The sequence below is a fragment of the Myripristis murdjan genome, chromosome 20, assembly GCF_902150065.1.
Source record: "Myripristis murdjan chromosome 20, fMyrMur1.1, whole genome shotgun sequence".
NCBI lineage: Eukaryota > Metazoa > Chordata > Actinopteri > Holocentriformes > Holocentridae > Myripristis > Myripristis murdjan.
Genome location: NC_043999.1, coordinates 28,783,581 through 28,802,543, shown reverse-complemented (window position 1 = coordinate 28,802,543; position 18,963 = coordinate 28,783,581). Strand labels below are relative to the sequence as shown.

At 40.6% G+C, this 18,963-nt stretch overlaps 1 protein-coding gene across 3 annotated transcripts in view; it reads left to right on the top strand.

Moving 5' to 3' along the window:
- The window catches only part of arhgef4 (Rho guanine nucleotide exchange factor (GEF) 4), a 180,073-nt gene that overhangs the window by 148,933 nt on the left and 12,177 nt on the right, over positions 1–18,963 (top strand). For 2 of the 3 annotated variants that reach the window (XM_030078832.1, XM_030078833.1), the window contains 7 exons: positions 11,039–11,218; positions 11,734–11,934; positions 12,047–12,226; positions 13,055–13,287; positions 14,707–14,836; positions 14,951–15,082; positions 15,842–16,085. In XM_030078832.1, coding sequence (XP_029934692.1) covers positions 11,039–11,218; positions 11,734–11,934; positions 12,047–12,226; positions 13,055–13,287; positions 14,707–14,836; positions 14,951–15,082; positions 15,842–16,085 — 1,300 coding nt within the window. Of the gene's footprint in view, positions 1–2,997; positions 3,347–11,038; positions 11,219–11,733; positions 11,935–12,046; positions 12,227–13,054; positions 13,288–14,706; positions 14,837–14,950; positions 15,083–15,841; positions 16,086–18,963 lie in introns of those variants that run through there. The other variant, XM_030078835.1, reaches the window with a different exon arrangement.

Genomic DNA, 18,963 nt, shown 5'->3' with positions numbered 1-18,963 from the left:
CGTCAGGTACAGTAGGGTTTGGGTTGATGTTACAATCTTTCAATCAAGGTATTCCAAAATCCAAATCATTAATTAGAAAACATTCCTGATTGTGTTTCTCTGATAGCACGATAGAGTGTTAAGTGTGTTTTAAAAAATGACCGCTAAAATGACTGGTGCTCTTATCTTACGTAAGCGAACTGCAAACTGACTTGATTTCTTCTGAAAACCTGGGAAAAAAGACAATTAACACATTACCCAAAATGAAAAAAGCTAAACTAAATTAATAGAAAATCAGAAAATTAGCAAAAATTGCATGAGAATTGGCAAACATTGCCTGAATTTGTTTTATATAAGAAGTGCCAGAAAACTTATAATTTATAATAGAATTATAAGTTATGAAGTTATAATGATTAAAATGTTATATTTAACCATCAGATCAGTGAAGCTGGATTGACATCAAAACTTAGATTTTCTTGCCTTTCACAAGCATTGAACCCTTTGAAACCTGACAAATTCAGTTCAAAAACATGATGGGGAAAAAGATGATGATCAAATTAGCAATAAATTTCTGGAAAATTAGCTAGAAATAAGTTTAAAAAAAAAAAAAAAAAAAGTACAAGGACATTTCCAGAAAATTAGGAGCAGAAAGAAGTGAAAATTACAAAACAACAAAACAGAAAATTGTCAAAATTAGGGGAAGTTAATTTAAAAATTTTAAATTATTTTTAAAATAAATAATAAAAAGAAATAAAGAGACTTTGGTAAAGAGGATTAAATAAAACTTTTCAAAACAATCCTGACCAAAACATCCAGGGAGTCAGTGGGTTAATGCCAGTGCACTCACACATGTTATTGCAACTGCAGCTGACAGCTAGAAATGGCTGCGGCTGTCTCTTGGCTGAGAGCAGTGGTAAACACAAGCAGTGAGGATGCTGGCTTATTTGGTTGTCATGGAGACCAACTGGAGACCCTGCTAATGCACAGGCCCAGGGAAATGTACTTTCCAGAGCACCCCTTCCAGCACTTCAGAGAAGCATTTCCTCATGGAAAGTCTCACCAGCCAACTCTCGCAAATAATGACTATGTATTTACTTCTGATTTAGAGCTCTGCACTCTGTTGTGAGTGCCCCCCACACCCTCCCCCCCCCCCAAAAAAAAAAAAGAAAAAACAAAAAAGAACCAATGTGTAATATGCAGATTTTTAGTTTTCTGTTTAGCAAAAGGTTTTTTTATTCAGGGTCTTCCTGTGCTGTGCAAGGCTGCTGGTCTGTACCTGAACCTTCACAGTTTTCAAAGTGCTCATTAACCTGATAACCCTTTGAAAGCCAGGAACCTGTGAGCAGCCTTTTTTTCACCCCCTTAAAAAATCACTTTCTTTTTAATTTTCATTTTTGGAGGAGTTGTATGGTAATGTTCTTCTAATTTTCTATAGCTACTTTTCTATTTCGGGGCAAATTTTGTGGTAAGTTCTTGCAAATTTTTGGTAATTTTCTTGCAATTGCTCAGGTTGTAAAGTATCAGCATTTTTTTAAGTAATTTAAAGTATTTAAATTAAAGGCCCTAATTTCATTTCATGCTCCTGTACTCTTCATTTGTCATTATCTTACTGGTCTTTAGCATGCACTCATGCCTATGTAAAATGAATATTAGTGAGCATGGCACAAGTGTGTTGTGTTGGCTTCACTTGCATATTGAGGTCAGTCCCATGGAGATTTGCTCAGGTCAGTCAGCATAGGCTAACTAGCTCAAACAGACACACAACAATCAGCAGAAATACTAGCACTTGCTCCTCACAATGGCTTCATTCTGTGAGTGTAGTGATGATGGGATACTTCAGTGAGAAGAAAACATACAAAATAGAGAAAAAACAGGCACAGGGAAACACACACAGGCTGAAAACATGTACACGCCTCTCTGCAATCAATGGCTGCAGGCAGTCATGGCGTAGACACACACACAAATACACACACACACACACACCACACACACCACAAACGCAGTTTCCTTTGGGAGTTGTCCATTATTCTGCATGGCCTCCATTGCTTCCCTGCCTCTGTCGCTCTCACCCCCACCCCCTCTCCCTGGGTTGCTAGGGCCCTGCCTCAACTGTTCTGGTATCCAGGATACGCTGACACACACTGCATCCTGATTGGCTGCTGTCTGTGTGAGGGTGGGTGCACAAAAAAAGGAAGGGAAGGAAGAAAATTAAAAAAAGAGGGCGATCCTGATAGTTAGATGGATGGCTGAGGCAGCGCAGCTCCAGGCAGAGCACCAAGCACCATTTTATCTGGAGCGTGCTCACATCACGGAGAGAGAGAGAGAGAAGGGGGGGCCAGACGGCGGGGAGAAGAGAAAAGGGAGAGAAAAAGCAGGCAAACCGGAGAATAATTGACCAGTATGTTTGAGCAGTAGAGACGGCTGTGCGTATGCAGGCTAAAGCGACGAGAACGAGAGGCAACGACAGGCCAAGAGAGCAAGAGAAGAGAACCCGGGATAAAAAAGGAGAAGAAGAAGAAGTGGGGGAGGGATGAGTATGAAGGATAAAACGGGAGAGATGCAGCATCCTGTCCTCTGCCTCTCATCCTGACATCCTGACTGAGAGAGAGGCCAACAAAAGGGAGAAACAAAGACGAGTGCGGGCAAACGTGGGGGAAGATAAAGAGGAGGAGGGGAGGTCGGTGCTGGAAAGAGGAGCGACAGAGTAAAGGAGGAGGGGGGTGGCGCATAACAGCCAAAACAGCTATTCAGGCAAGCAGATTCACGCACCCTGCCATAGAACGCACCCAGCCTCCACGGCAGGCCGGGGCGAAGCTGGGCATCGGCAAAGTGGCAGGAGAGGAAGAGGAGTCGGCCGCCAGAGCCGAGCGGAGGAGGAGAGGAGCGCTAGAGAACGGCGACAGTCGAGGAGGAGGACGAGGCGACGTGGTGTGGTGTGGAGGCTCGGCGCTGAGGGAACGGCGACGGGGGAGGGGCGGCGGCGGTGAGGAGGAGGAGGAGGAAGAGGAGGAGGCGGCAGCAGCAGGCCTGATGGCTCGTGGCAGCGGCTCGGGGAGGTGGAGCAGGCAGAGGATGGGCTTCTTCAACACCCTGCTGCGCTGCAACCTCCACCCAGAGACCCAGAAAGTGGTGGTGTTCCTCATCATGATGCTGCTGGTCATCATCAACGTGGTGCTCATGTTCCTGCTGGCCTTCCAGTAGAGCACCTACACACACTCTAACAAACAGACAAACCACCACACACACACCACACGCACACACAAACACACATAACAGAGGAGAGGAGAAGAAGAGAAAGGCAGAAACAGAGAAGGACTGAAGCTCCAGGCTGCTGATGGGAGTCCAGGCTAACAGCAGCAGGACACAGGTACAGCCCAGCAGGAGCAGAAGTAGCACGAGTGGACGAGAGTGGATATGACCTGTGAGTGTGTATGTGTGTGTGTGCAGACATTCAGAGGTTTGTAAACAAATACATGGGGTTGTGATTCTTCCTGATGAATCAGGAATTCCTGAGGGAATATCTAATAGAGATGACTGGACCTCTTAGGACCTCTGATTTATACCTAGGCCTAGGATGATATGCCACTTTGAAAAATCATTATATTGAGACAAAAGTATTGATAATTATTGATATTTTAATTATATTTGCATTACTGTCAAATCATCGACTGTTTAATTTCAGTTTATATTTTTGCCACAGGGAGGCGCCAAAGTATCAGTTTAGAATATAGATGAACTTCCTTGAGCGTTATTAAAAATAAGGTTCATCTGCTACATGTGAAATGTCAGCTGGCCCTCTGTCAGCACCATTTGTGGACAAGCGATCCACTATAACATCCATCCTTCATCAGCTCCCACACACAGAGCAACGTTAACAGGGCACTTGTTGCTGTGTGCAGTTTGCTGCTTGATAGTGAAGGATGAAGGCCACCATGTTCTCAGAGGATCAGCAGGTTGCTGCTGTCGGTAGTTTCCTTTTGCAAAAATGTTAAATCCAAGTGACATTTTTTTGCGCTGTCTTGCCTTTCAAAGTGTAGCCACACATCAACACAGTGACTTTTACACTAGCACCCTGCTCTGGCAGGGTATTATTATTTATTTATTTTATTTTATTTTATTTTATTTTACAGGACAACATTGAGGCACACTTGGCTGCCAGTCAGCAAAGTTAATCAACAGTTACTCAGGAAACAGCATGGGAGCATTCAGAAACCCAGTTGAGTTTCATATATACAGTTACTCTTACAAAATAATAAAACAATATGTTTTATTCAGCGATAATCCATCTGTTATCAGTCGGGTTTGGTCACATTGGTGTTATTCTGGTGAAACTCTAGTGTAAAATAAATGATTGACCTACTGTCTGTTCTGGGCAACTTCCTGTATAGTGCTGGAGTTTCTGTGACGACACTGAAAGCAACACGTAGGCTGTTTCAGGCGGGAAATATAACCTAACGATGGAGGACCAGCAAAATCTTGGGCTTGGGTCGGGTTTAGTCGCTGTGCTCCCATCTGAGGTCAGGTTCAGACAAAAATATATGGCCTGATCTGCACTCTAGCTGCAGCACAGCAGGGATATCGCATAATGTAGCTATACTTGATTTTGCCAAGTGTCATGACGATGAATTTTAGCTACATTACTGGAGTTTAGCTATCAGCTAAATCAGCCTGCTTTTATCCTCTTGAATTAATTATTTATAAGTCACGATAACTGTGACTGGTGATAGTTTGCGGGAAAGTGGAAGTGGAATGCTTTGCGGACATGGTGGCTGACTGGCCCAGCCTGCTAACTCAGTTCGCTGTAAGCAACACTTGCCTGGATGCACTGCACTCTTCACTTCCATCTTCACTCCACTATAGTTTTCAGCTTTTTTGTTTTTTTGTCAATCACATATTTGTGTGCAACATAGAAGAGTATAACAGAGAACATCCAGGTAATGTACACACAAAGAAATCGTTCTAAAATGGTTCTTTAAAAGACTATGTGGTTCCATTATGAACCACCAGCATGACTTCTCATTTGAAAAAATAACAAATGAATGAATAAATAACCATTCATGTATTCATTTTCCAAACCGTTTAGCCATAAGGGTCATGGGGGGTGCTGGAGCCTATCCCAGCGCTCACTGGGTGGAAGGCAGGGGAAACACCCTGGGCAGGTCGCCAGTCCATCACAGGAAAGACAGACAAACAAGCACACTCTCACCAAGGGGAAATATAATGTCTCTGTTCACCTGACCTGCATGTCTTTGGACTGTGGGAGGAAACCACAGGTCCCAGCAGAAACCCACACAGACACGGGGAGAACATGCAAACTCCGCACAGAAAATACCCTGGCCGGCCGGCCGGGAATCAGACCCAGGACCCTCTTGCTGTGAGGTCACAGTGCTAACCATTGCACTACTGACAGTGGTTCATCATTGAACCATTTCTGGTTCTTTAAACTGTGATATCAATTGTTCTTTGAATCAGAAATGGTTCTTATAAAGCTCTACTATGAAGTATTTTATTTTCCAGCTTTCAGCTACTATTTCCATGCACCTTCTCTTCTCTCCTCTTTGAAGAACCGTTGCTGGTTTCTCACAGAACTGCTTTTTTATGATTCTTCAATGAACCTTTGAACAATTTAACATTTCACTTGACTTCTTTCTAAAACATAGCAAAAAAGGTTCTGAGAAAATTGCCAGAACATTAGAATAAAATTAACTAAAAAAACAAACAAAACAGAGCTCCCCCTGAAAATTAGCAAAAAGATTTTGCCAGATACTCAATCCCCGAATGCCAAAAACCTACATGAAAATTAGCAAAAAATAATTTTAATCACAAAAATTTAATTATAATTATTAACATGATTTATTCAAAAGTCAGATCTGTGATACTGAATGAACATCAGAATTCTTGTTACGCTGCGTTCAAGCATTTGAAGAAATGGTTGTTTAAAGAACCATGGTTCTTTAAGGTTCTTTGAGGAAACAGTTCCCCTGTGGCATCACTTTGAAGAACCGTTTTTGCTTCCAATTGGCACTTTTATTTTTGTGTGGGTACCGTGCTGTCTGCCAGACAGATTTGAAGTCTTCAGCTGTGAGTTCATTGTTCTAAACTTGTCTGGCCAGACAAGCTGCTGGTTTTCACCGAGAACTGATCAGTTCTTCTCCAATCGTCAGCTAACCATCACACATTTGCTTTACACAATAATTAATGTATCTAGCTGAGGCAGGACAAGTTTGAGAGTGGTTACATGTTAGCAGGGGAGCAGGCCGTGTCACTGTATATTGTACCAAGTGAGCCACGCACATATTTGGTGAACAAAAAGAGTGTAATTAGTTAATTTTCAATGGTGACATCATGTAGAGCTAGTTGTAGTTGTGAGCAAAAAAGTTGCATTTTTGATCAGTCCCATCAAAGAACATGTCCTGTGGTTGCTTTACACTTATCAAAGATGCAGCCCCCCCCAAGCTTCCTGTTTCAACAGGAAATTCATCAAATAAAAGAAGAAAGATACAAAATGCCATTTAACTGTGACTCTAAGCTCATGCTACATTTACATCCTCAGTTGATTCATGGAATAATTTGGAAGCTCCCACTTCCTGGTTTTCTGAAAATACTGTATTACATTCATGTGCTTTGTAACTTTGGTGCAGAAAAATTGTGATCATTAGCTTAATAACCTAATTATCTTACTACACTAATGACAGGAAGACTAGCTTCTGACAATAAGCGTAGGTTTTTCACTGGTTTATTAAAACAGCCATCATGGAAAACAAAGCATTATAAACATAATGCTAGCTGTTGCTCACTGGGCTATTATGAATCCAATTTCTTGACATTCACAAAAACCTGCGTACAGTGAGCTGACATTTTGGAACGTTGTAATTCAACCAATTCATGTTACATCCTGATTTACCCAACTTGATTTTACGACAAGGTCTGTGATAAATATGATATAGGATAAACCCAGCAGCAAACCCCACAGTATCAGTATAAAGGAACAGGTTTACTGTGTTGATTCTTGTCAAACTGTGGCTCAAAGGGTTTGGGCATGGAGACCAGGGCTAAAGACAAGTGTCCTAGTAAACTCCATTTGGAAACCAGTTGTACTTTATGAGACTTCCAACATAATGAATGAACGTCCAGCCACACCAGAACAGTGTTTTTCAGGAGACCTGGAAGGGACGTGTCTCTCATCACAGTGCAGTGGACGTCTGTGATGCCACATGTAGTGAAATTAGAGTAGCTAACAAGCCTCTACAGAACACAGTATGATATATAAACAAGTTTTCCACTTGCAATTCTCATCTTAATGATCCTTTAACACTTTGAAACCCACGACCCTGGTTTAATTAACAGAAGTCATTTATTTGTATTTGAATTTTGGGGGGAAATTTCTATTTATTTAGTAATTTATTCAGTTATTTACTTTTTACAAACTTATGTGGTAATTTTGTGTTAATTTTGCATAAATATTGTATTAATTCAATTTGATAATCTTTTTGCTAAATTTGTGGTAATTTTGGGGTCATGTCTCGCAAATTTGCACAGCGCCTTTCCCCCCATGTTTTTGAAAGAAAACAAGTGAATTTGCCCAGGTTTCAGAGGGTTAACCTCTTCTTTTTTGTGTGTGCTTGTATTTGTGTGTGGGTGGGTGGGTGTGTATGCAGGTACAGAAATATTGATTACATAAAAGTAGTCTGTGTGCTAGGCTCTGTTTGGCCAAGGTCAACACACCGTCTGGGCACTGTCACCACATACCCACACACCCATTACAAAGGAAGCTGTAGGAACTACTAAATGCCCAGTGTTTGTCCCATTGAAATAGCATGACTCACTTGGTTTCACTCCCAAAGTGACTGAAGTTTTCAATCTGACTGGCAAATATGTGACAGTTTAACATAAATTTTGAGTCTGTAAATGTTTGTTTACATTTGTAATGAAGTAAAATGTTTCCGGATTTTGAGTTACAGTGAGCTAAAAAAAAAAAAAAAAAAAAAAAAGTTTTGAAAAGCCTGACATTTATAAGTCAACTACTTTAAGAAAATAAGCAAATATACCCACAATTTAATGTTTTTAATAAATTGCTGATTGTATCTGTAAGTAAAAACCACATCTTATGTGTCATTTGGACTAATAAAGAGGAATAACTAACTGAACATTTTTCTCCTTGCATTGCATATTTAGAAAAGGATATATTAGCTTATATATGCTTATATGCTTTCAGGTAACTTGTGTGTTGTGAGATTCCAGAGTCAGCCAGTCAGTGTAAATTATAGTATTCTGTTAGCAGGAAGTGAAGTGTCTGAACAGACTTGACTTGACTATGGAGGATTTATATGACTCGGGAAAAAATAAACATTTTTCAGATGTTGGAAGTCTACTCGTAGGCAGCAGTCAGCTAAAATGCTGCTTTGTAATGGAGTTTGACAGGGGTTTTGTTTTTGCCCCATTCCATCTGTTTGTTTGTTAGCAGGATATTTTTAAAAGGTATGACTAGATTTGCACAAAACTTTGTGGAAAGGTTAATAATGGGCCAAGACAGAGCTGTTGAACTTTTCGTGCTAATTTGCCAAAAGGTGACGTAGCTGTGGGTATCACCGATCACAACAAGGTGCAGAACTTTCAAATGGATTCAAATAATATGGCAAAACTGGCAAAACTGGAAAGCTTGGCCATAGGGCAAATACGAGTTGATGAACCTGTCATGCTGATTGGTCTAAAGGGAATGTGGTGGTGAGTGGGCCCTAACACAAAAAGATGCATAACCCCAGAAGCAGAAATACTTTTACTGTATCTGTTTAATGTATGAATTTCTTAAATACAAAAATGTTATCTTCAGTTAAAAGCACAAAAAGTAAGAATTGACAAGTAAGAAGTAAAAGTAGGAAGTATAATTTAATCTACTATGTAATGTGGCACGTCTTGCATAGCATTGGCAGAAGTTTGAACTCTTCTCCATCTTTCCAGTTTTTATTGTTTTGGCATGGCATGGTTTTTAATTCAGTTGTGTGTGTGTGTGTGTGTGTGTGTGTGTGTGTGTGTGTGTGTGTTTTGCCAACCCCAGGTTAATCTGAGCCTTAGCAAGAGCAGACTTGTGTATGTTCTGCGTAGCTGCTCAGAATCAGAGGGAGAGGTGACAGAGATTCAGATGACAGCATTACTGTCAACAATGATCACTTATTCTTCTTCATTTGATTGTTTTTTGTTAATTGCATTAGACATCGCTACAACACAAGAACATGTACACGTGATTCTTTTAACATTATGTTTTAATCTTCCAACTCTGAATTTATGTCACAAGTATGACAGCTGAACACTTCTGAGGGCAAAATCACTTCAAGTGGGGCTAAATGGGATTCAAGTTGGGGGTCCAGAATGTGAAAAAGTTTGTAAACCCCTGATGTACTGTGTGATAAGGATGGTAGAGTCTGGAGAGGAAGGCAGGGGAGAAGCAAGATGGTGTGGGTGTGTTGCTTAGCAACAGCCACGTCGTCTGTTTCCCTCATTGCAGTTATGGTTGATCGCAGCGAGACACAAAAAATAAAATGATTGCAACTTTAATGGTACAAGCTCAGCTCTGGGAAAGATGAACCACGGTGCCAACATTTACAGTAGAAGACTATCTCTTTTTTCCCCGTGAGAGAGAGAACATTGCAGATAAACAGCTGCGTAGGTGCTGGAGCAGCATGTACATTGGCTCTGCAGGATTTAGAGCCTGAACACTGTAATGGACGGCTTCTTTGGAGCCTGAAGCCATGTTGACGCAGTGTAATCAGTGCTGTGTACCAAGCCATGTGAAATATGACTACTGCAGTGCCTTCAATACCACTGGCTCCATTTCCTTGTGATTTTACTCTAGCCTAGTTTCCCCATCTCTTTCCTTTTCCCTGCCTTTTACCTTTCCCTCTCCCTCCACAGGATCTCTGTCTCCATTTCATTCTCCCCGCCTTATCCCCATATTGATTTCTGTCATGCTGCAATCAGACCTATCCAGCAAAGCCATCAATTCCTTCTCACTCAGTGTAACTGTGTAATAGCTAAATGATTTTGTTGTGATCTGTGATGAAATGAAGGGAACACAAGATCTTGTGGTGCTACAAACTCATCCACTGTGTGTGGAACTGTGACAGCTTCAAGATGGATTGCATTTCACACACTTTGCTCAGCCCCTGCTGTTTAATATCAGCCATTTCAAGGACACCTGTTCTGATCTATTGAAGTTCTTCACAATTTCATCCTTGGGCTGATGTTAATTATGATTTTTTTTCATGCAACTTCTGCAGCCGAGTTTCAGGGAATTTGCACTGTGCATCAAACCATGCAATAGAGTTGCAATGTTAACAAAAAAAAAAAAAAAAAAAAAACATTTTAAAAAGGGTAATACTAATTTATAACCCTCACCCCTGAAGGAACTCTTCTCCTCATACAGTTAATGCAATCACCATACAAAATATCTGACTGAAAATAAAGCTAGAAGTGACAAACAAAAAACTTCTGTCTAGACTGTCAGACACACTCAACATTGTCCCTATCACCATGGTAACAGCTCTCTGATTGGCACTTGTTTAAAGAATTGCAGATAATGTAGTACCTCTGCACTGGCCTCAGGACTAAAGTCCATCTCTAAAAATCAAAGTTGAAATCAGAGTAAATATTAAGTTGTGGAGGAGCAGATAAAATCATAGGTGAAGGTAGTTGTGCCTTGAATGGTTATTATTTTATGGTCAATTATGACATTCACTATGACAAATATGAATGATTTTACTTCCAGAACCCTGTTTTCCAGCTCTCTTGACCAATCCTGGTCATTTAGTCCTCGTCCTTTAGTTACTGTTGCTAAGTTGGACAAGGTTTATGAACTCAGCCGTGGAGACGGAAGAATTCAGTGATAAGGTTTCAAACAGACATAGACATGTTATATATGTACATTTTCAACAATGTCTGCTGTTAGTCGTACAAATCTGACCTGTATTTTTCACACTATGACCTTCAAACTAACTCCCCTATGTAGGGAGACAAGCAATAGCATCTACTATAATCTAAAATTTTCAAAATGTTTCTCCTCCAGCTCATCAGCGATGGCAGTGTGGTGTACGCTGAGGCCCTTTGGGACCATGTTACCATGGACGACCAGGAGCTGGGCTTCAAGGCTGGCGACGTCATTGAAGTAGTGGACGCCACCAACAAGGAGTGGTGGTGGGGTCGCATCATGGACAGTGAGGGCTGGTTTCCTGCCAGCTTTGTACGGGTAAGGGAAACTCTCTCTGGGGACCTGAAATCCAGTGAAATTCTTGGCCATATGGAACGTAATTGCTCTGTTTGATTAATGACTGAAGCTGCTGTAATATTGGCAGATTGTGATACTGTAAAACCTGTGCCTGTTTCAAAGATTTTTGTACTCATCTACAGTTTTACAGTTCTGGTACCTTTTAGTAAATAGCCAGTAATATCATCTTGTAATTATGCTGCTATGTGCTCACCTAAGGGTTTGTAGCATTTTGCTTTCAAAAGGAAAGGAAAAAACATTTGGTTGACAGAATTACTTGCACAACATTAAGACACAAGCTGTCACAAGTTTGGCATTTGACTTTCAGGAGATGACATAAATACTTAAAGATTCTGTGGTTAATGGAGACAGGTTTCATGAAAAAGGAAGCCATGCAGAGTAACTTGATCACTGCATGTTTTTGGGAAACCAGTAACAGATCGTGGACTTTGGCAACATTAGTGTTAACAGTGAATTCTGTTTTCCTGGCACATCAGTTGCGTGTGAACCAGGATGAGCCCATGGAGGAGTATCTAGCCCAGCTGGAGGAGGCACAGGCTGGAGAGGAGGACCGGGCAGGGCTGGGCTTGTTCCTCGGGCCAGGCTTGCCCTGCAAGGAGCAGATGAGGACTAATGTCATCAACGAAATCATGAGCACAGAGAGGGACTACATCAAGCACCTGAAAGACATCTGTGAGGTCTGTTGGCTTGAGAACTTGCAAGGCTACCATGAAACACAAAATGATCACTTGCCTCAGCTAAGACACATTTCTGTTCAGGAAGTTACAGTCCTCTTTCTGTTTGCCTCAGGGTTACATCAAACAGTGCCGCAAGAGGACGGACATGTTCACTGAAGAGCAACTTCGTACCATTTTTGGCAACATCGAGGAAATCTACCGTTTCCAGAGGAAGTTCCTGAAAGGACTGGAGAAGAAGTTCAACAAGGAGCAGCCACACCTCAGCGAGATTGGATGCTGCTTCCTTGAACATGTAAGCAGTTAAAATAACACTTGAATAGTTGAACTACATATAAACTTTAGAACTGAGATTCACAGTTATATTATCAGAAGGGGCGCTGTCATTTGACATTCACTACATTTACATGCACACAAGAAACCAGATTATTGTGAGTTTCCGGGTTGTGGGTTATTTACATGAGTTGCTCTGATTGCTCAAAATTCCCGTATATTTACACCCCCCCCCCGCAGTAATTGGGTCCCTCCCCATACCTGATGTTGTACCCCGACTGTTCCAGCAATGCTTCAGTCAACTTGCGGCCAGCATTCTCGCTGTGGAGAACACCTGCCAGCTGGCCTCTTGTGGGGCTTTCTCCAACTGGGAAAATTTGCCTATATTTTTATCACATAAAATTATTAAGCATTCTTCAATAAATGTACAACAGTGAGTGTTTACCCTCCCCAGGCATTGTACAGTGTGTGTTTATTGTGTTTATGATGTCGGTTTCCTTAGCCTCCCACTGCACATGCGAACACAGAAAAAAGTGCAGAAATTGGCATAAAGGTACACGTGGCATAATAATCAGGTTTCTCCAGGAGAAATCCAGCTGCCCTATGCCGATTTCTCGCAATAATTTCCCAGGATTATGGAAAGCAGCTTTTTCTCTTTACATGGTATTTTGGAAATCAGACAATTGCTTACAAGAGGCGAATATCCCGATTTTCTGAAGTGCATGTAAACGGAGTCACTGTCATTGCAGCCTCTTTCTTACAAAACATAACCTAAAACACTATTAGTTATTACTTATACCCAAATCATGTCTTTGCTTGTAACCGTTTTTCACTGTCTCTCATCCCACAGCAAACAGATTTCCAGATCTACTCAGAGTATTGCAACAACCACCCCAACGCATGTGTCCAGCTCTCCAAGCTTATGAAGGTCAATAAGTATGTGTTCTTCTTTGAGGCCTGCCGACTTCTCCAGAAAATGATAGACATTTCCTTGGATGGCTTCCTGCTCACACCTGTTCAGAAGATCTGCAAGTACCCGCTGCAACTGGCTGAACTGCTCAAATACACCAATCCACAGCACAGGTGACTGGGAGACTGTTAATGTATTTTTGTAGGAAATGCTTTTAAAATGTAATGTTAAATTTTTCCATCAAGCACTCAATGTGCAAAGCCCTCAATCCCTGGTGAAGAAAGTTTTACACACAAGCCTTTGTGGTAAACTCATCTTCCAAAAAAGTTCAGCCATCTCTGATCCAATGGAAAAAAAATGGAGCTGTAATTTTATGATTTTACAACAAAATGCTCTCAAGCTCTGTTTAATTCTGTTTTGTTTTCACTTGTCATGCAGTATTATCCGAGTCTCTGATATCCAGTTGTATGCTCATTACTCCCTAAAGACATGTATTTTGACTCAAATTCTGCTGGATTATGAATTTTAAATGCACAGGCGTAAGTGTGTCCAACCAAGCTGCTCGTCCAGTGAAATGCACATGCTTTTGCACACACACTTCATAACCATGCATGGATTTTCTTTGTTTTCTTTCTATGTCTTTACTGCAAGATTTTAGTCAAAATATGTGTGTTTGGGAAAATCTGAGCATACAAATGGTTCCCGCAGACTTGGACAACACAGCATGACGAACGTGAGCTTTTCAAACAGAATTTTTATAGAGTTTTGATGCTGTAAAATCGAAACTTGTGGACCCATTTTTTTCTGATGTATCAGAGATGACCAGCATTTTAGGAATACGAGTTCACCATGAAGGCTTGCAAGTAAAACGTTATTGGTCAGGGATTGAAGGCAGCAAATGGTGAGTACTTGATACAAAAATAATGCATTATGAAGTATCCTTTTAAACAGCTTTATAGTAAGATAATATCAGTTGTGGTCCTTATGTCTTCAAGAAAAATAAAGTCATGGTCATACCAGCTCTCAGGAATGATGGACAACTACGTCATTACTGAACAAGTGTCTGAAATAAAAAGCTCGGCTATCACTATTTCAAATATTCAATTGAACAATGCATGTACACTTTTCAAAATATGTACAGCACAGTTTTCATTTGAAAGGCTAATTCTCATTCTCAATCATTATACCAGCTGGCCAAATGTTGCTTTTAACTTCTTATTCAATGTAAAATGTATAAATGTTTTAAATATGACTATATAAACTAGTAAAACTATTTTTATCACTGAAATATTGACACAAAATTTTGGTACATTTTGTATCAATGTTATTAAAAAAAACAAAACAAGTATTGAACGGTTTTAACTATTAGAGGGCTGGAACTATTAAATAAGTGCAATTATTATAATCATAATTCTGCTTTATTATTATGGGCATTTTTATCACAGTCAGTTGAGTATGATCTGATTCTATTATTATGGCCTCTCAACCGTAGAACTATGTCAAAAAATAAATGGCATGCACACATGATACACTGGAAATAAATCACATATTTGTTAAATGTGTGTCAGCTACATACATACTGTGATCCTCAGGGACTACAAGGACGTGGAGGCTGCCTTAAACGCCATGAAGAATGTGGCCAGGCTCATCAATGAGAGGAAACGTCGCCTGGAGAACATTGACAAGATTGCCCAGTGGCAGAGCACCATAGAGGACTGGGAGGTGTGGCACAGGGCGTCCTGCTCTACAGTGGTTTTCATGATCTCTGAGTTTCCACATTTCAGTGCAGTTGTAACAGGCCTGTGTGTGTGTGTGTGTGTGTGTGTGTCCCTGTAGGGTGAAGATGTCCTGAGCAGGAGTTCTGATCTTATCTTCTCTGGGGAGTTGACCAAGCTCTCCCAGCCTCAAGCCAAGAGTCAACAGCGAATGTTCTTCCTCTTTGACCATCAGATGGTATACTGCAAAAAGGTGTGGCTGCTGGAGAAACGCTCAGTTTGCATCAGCAACGTTTGATGTATTTACTTGCATGTGATAACTGTGCTCAATAGAGACAGATGAATTTGGTACCAAGGAGGTTATTTTTAAGTTAGCTGGGGAGGAAATTCACCTCAATGGCAGGAGGCTAACAGTTAGCATTTTGAGCATTCAGCACCTACACTGCAAAAAGTCAAAATCTTACCAAGATTATTTGTCTTATTTCAAGTAAAAATGTCTTATTTCTAGTCAAAATATCTCATTACACTTAAAATAAGACATGATCAGCTCAGAAATAACTTGTTTTTAGACAATTTTCACTTGTTTGAAGTGAAAATTTACTTGAAACAAGAAACAAATTCTGCCAATGGAACAAGCAAATTTTTACTAGTGACACAAGTGAACAAGTAAAAATTTGCTTGTTCCATTGGCAGAATTTGTTTCTTGTTTCAAGCAAATTTTAACTGCAATATACCCATAAAACTATTCAAGTCAGAGTTTTAACAGACAGCCATGAATGCAGTTGTTTCAATGCAAGTATTATTAAAGTATTATTCTACTTGTGTTTTTTTAGTATTTTACATTAGTGCACTTTTAAGGGTCATGAAACTGATTTAGCACGTAAATGACTATCTTTCAATTCATGAGGAAAAACGACTTGCTCCATACGTTTTTGCCTGATGGCAGATAACATGTATCATCAGTAGAGTTATCAGTATGACCATTATGCATTTCTCATCTTCATTGTAACAGGACCTTCTACGCCGGGACATGCTGTACTACAAGGGTCGGATGGACATGGATCAGATGGAGGTGACTGATGTGGAGGATGGCAAGGAGAAGGATTTCAACATCAGCGTGAAGAATGCTCTGAAGCTGCGATCGTTGGCCAGCGATGAGGTTCACCTCCTGTGCACCAAGAAACCTGAGCAGAAACAACGCTGGCTTCGAGCTTTTTCTGATGAGAGGAGACAGGTTCAGCACGACCGTGAGACAGGTCAGATATACCTGCACCTTATGCACTTTATGCTTGAACGTGCACACACAAGTTTTGGGGTGACTGTCCTATTGATACTTCATCAGAATTTAGCATACACTAGGGATGCATGATATGGCGATATATATCATGCAGCAATGGTCATTCCATGTTACAAGTTCTTGTAATTTATTATGGCAGTTTATTTTCTTTCATTTGGACAACAGTTAGCGGCCTTCTGCACTACACACAAGCACAGGCAACATAAACTAACAGCATCATCATCAACACTGCTCCTAACACAACAAGCAGTTACAGTTTTGGAGAGATGCAGCAAGCCTCCAAGAGACACACACACACACATTCTGGCAGCGTAGCTGTGGCCGAGTTTTGACAGAAAAATAAATGCTCTAGGTATTTGCTCCATATGCACTTCAGAATTTTTTTAGTGTCACAGATGCCACTTTACAATGATTGGCTGGATTGTTCCTCTAAAAGAACTGCTGGAAGTGAACAATACTGCGTCACTATGGCAATTGCTCAAACTCTGTTCAAGCCACTATGACTACAAGAACCATGATTTCACCGATGTGTGTGGAGACCAGTACAAACCATAACCCCAAGCCTAAGCCCAGGACACACTAAACTGATTTTAAAGTCCTAGCACCAAGCCAGAGCGACAGTCCCATCACTTTGTCTCGCCTGATGTTGCCTGCTAAAACGTTGTCCATGAAGACACAGCATAGACTTCATTCAGAGACAGTGAGGCAGTCCTGTCCCGGGTGATTTCCTGTCTTACAGCACATAAGTTCAACGTTGCTACTGTGTTCCCACTTTAGGAGACGTGACAGGCTAGAGTCTGTTGACATATCTGAGTACAGGTTATGGCTAATTCTTATGTGGCATGGTCATGTTGAAATAAATGTTCTAACTATTTTTCACAAGCCTCAGATCTTACTAACATTTGAAATTGGTATTTTTGAGAAGAACAAATTAGGAGAACAGAGAGTTTGTTTGAGCCTTTCTCTTTTTCAGCTGATTTCTATCTGTTGGTGCTCCCTGTTCCTGCAGAGACATTGCTAGGCAAAAAAAAAAAAAAGTCGACATTGGCACAGCTGGTAATGTGTCATCTTCCTTTAATTCAGTGGCCTTGTTGCAACTGACAGCACATATTGTATGGCTGCATAAAAAGAAGTAATTCCTCATGCCAGTAGTCACAGAAAAGCAGACTGTAAGCCTTAGGATCACAGAAAGATAAAGAAAAAAAAATAGCATTAGCCCTTCATTTTCACTCTGCCACTTTGTATCTGTTTGGTTTCTTTATACAAATCAGAAGGAGCAGCTGCTGTGGCGCTGTCAGACTGAAGCTCTTCTGTTGTTTATCACAACCAGCTCTCTCTGGTTAGCTAGCTCATTAGCTAATATGCATAACATCAACACATCCTGAGGTCCGTTTCTCTTCTAGTGCTCTAATTTTCTTAGGCTGAACAGCCAATCAGAGAGCTCTCTCTCACCAACAGCCTTCATTGTGAGAGAATGCCTTTTACATATAGTTGTCATCTGAAAAGTAAGTAAACATGTTTAGACTAAATCATCCAATACAATGACATATCCATTCTTCTTTCAGTCAAAAACACTTATGCATATGCACATTGATACAGAAGACCACAAAAATGACAGGAACTGTTCATGTTTCTTGTGTTCAACACATCATGAGACTGATGGATGAAAAAAGCTTGAGCTGTGAAGGCGAGTTGCAAAGCAGCATGAAAGGTGCTTATTTCCACCTTGCACCTATCTCTGTCCCTATCCCCCTGTCTCTGTCTCCTTGTCTCTCTCTCTCCCCTCCCACCCAACCGGTAGAGGTAGATGACCGTCCACCCTGAGTCTGGTTCTACCTGAGGGTTCTTCCCGTTAAAGGGGAGTTTTACCTTGCCACTGTCGCCAAGAGCATGCTCAGGAGGGAATCTGTTGGGTTTCTTGTTTCTCTACTATAATTTGTAGAGCGTGGTCCTTACCTGCTGTACCTGTAAAGCGTCATGAGATAACTTCTGTTGTGATTTGACGCTATATAAATAAAGTTTGATTAAAGTTTGAAGAAAAGCTTTGAATTTTCTGGTAATTTTCTTTTTTTCCAATTTTCTTTTTTTTTTTTTTTTTTTTTTGAATGTTATAGGTTTTTTTGCTTTTCTGCTAACCATATTTTTCCTATATTTTTGAAAGAAATCAAGTGAGTTTTGCAACATTTAAAAACATCATTTTCATAATTTTTAACATTTTTTAAATAATTATAAAAGTAGTTTTTTTTTTCAAGGGAAAACTTTAAACTGCACATAGCACAAGCTCTTAAAGTGACATGTCCTCTTTTGCAAGCAGGATAGAATTCTTGTGGTCCTGAGATATACTTTTTCTACTTATGCATGTGCCTGTGCACCAGTTGGAGCCACGTGTTACCTTTTTGTTGTATGTGTTCTTTGCACCAACTAATGACAATAAAGTTGAATTGAATTGAACTGAAAATAACAAATCACAGGACATTCTCTGGGAATTCCAGTGCCACCCTATGCTAAGGTTTGGCTAGGAGGAACTTGTTATCCAGGTCACTTATGAGCTTCAACCAACCCTCTGAAGGCTCATTTATGCTCCACGTTAAATACAGATACAGATACGCATATGGACAAAGCTTGAGCTGCCATCTAGAAAATTTATTGCTTAACATCCATGGTGAAAAAAGGATGCATGGAAGTGTGTGGGCAGTGACGGTCACAGTGTTTGACGTTTATTTTCATACATAATGGGAGCATAAATGAGCCTTTACTAGAGATGTGTGTCACTGCCCGAACCCGACCCTACCCGACCCTACCCAACATTTTCGGGTAGGGTCGGGCCTAAAATGTAT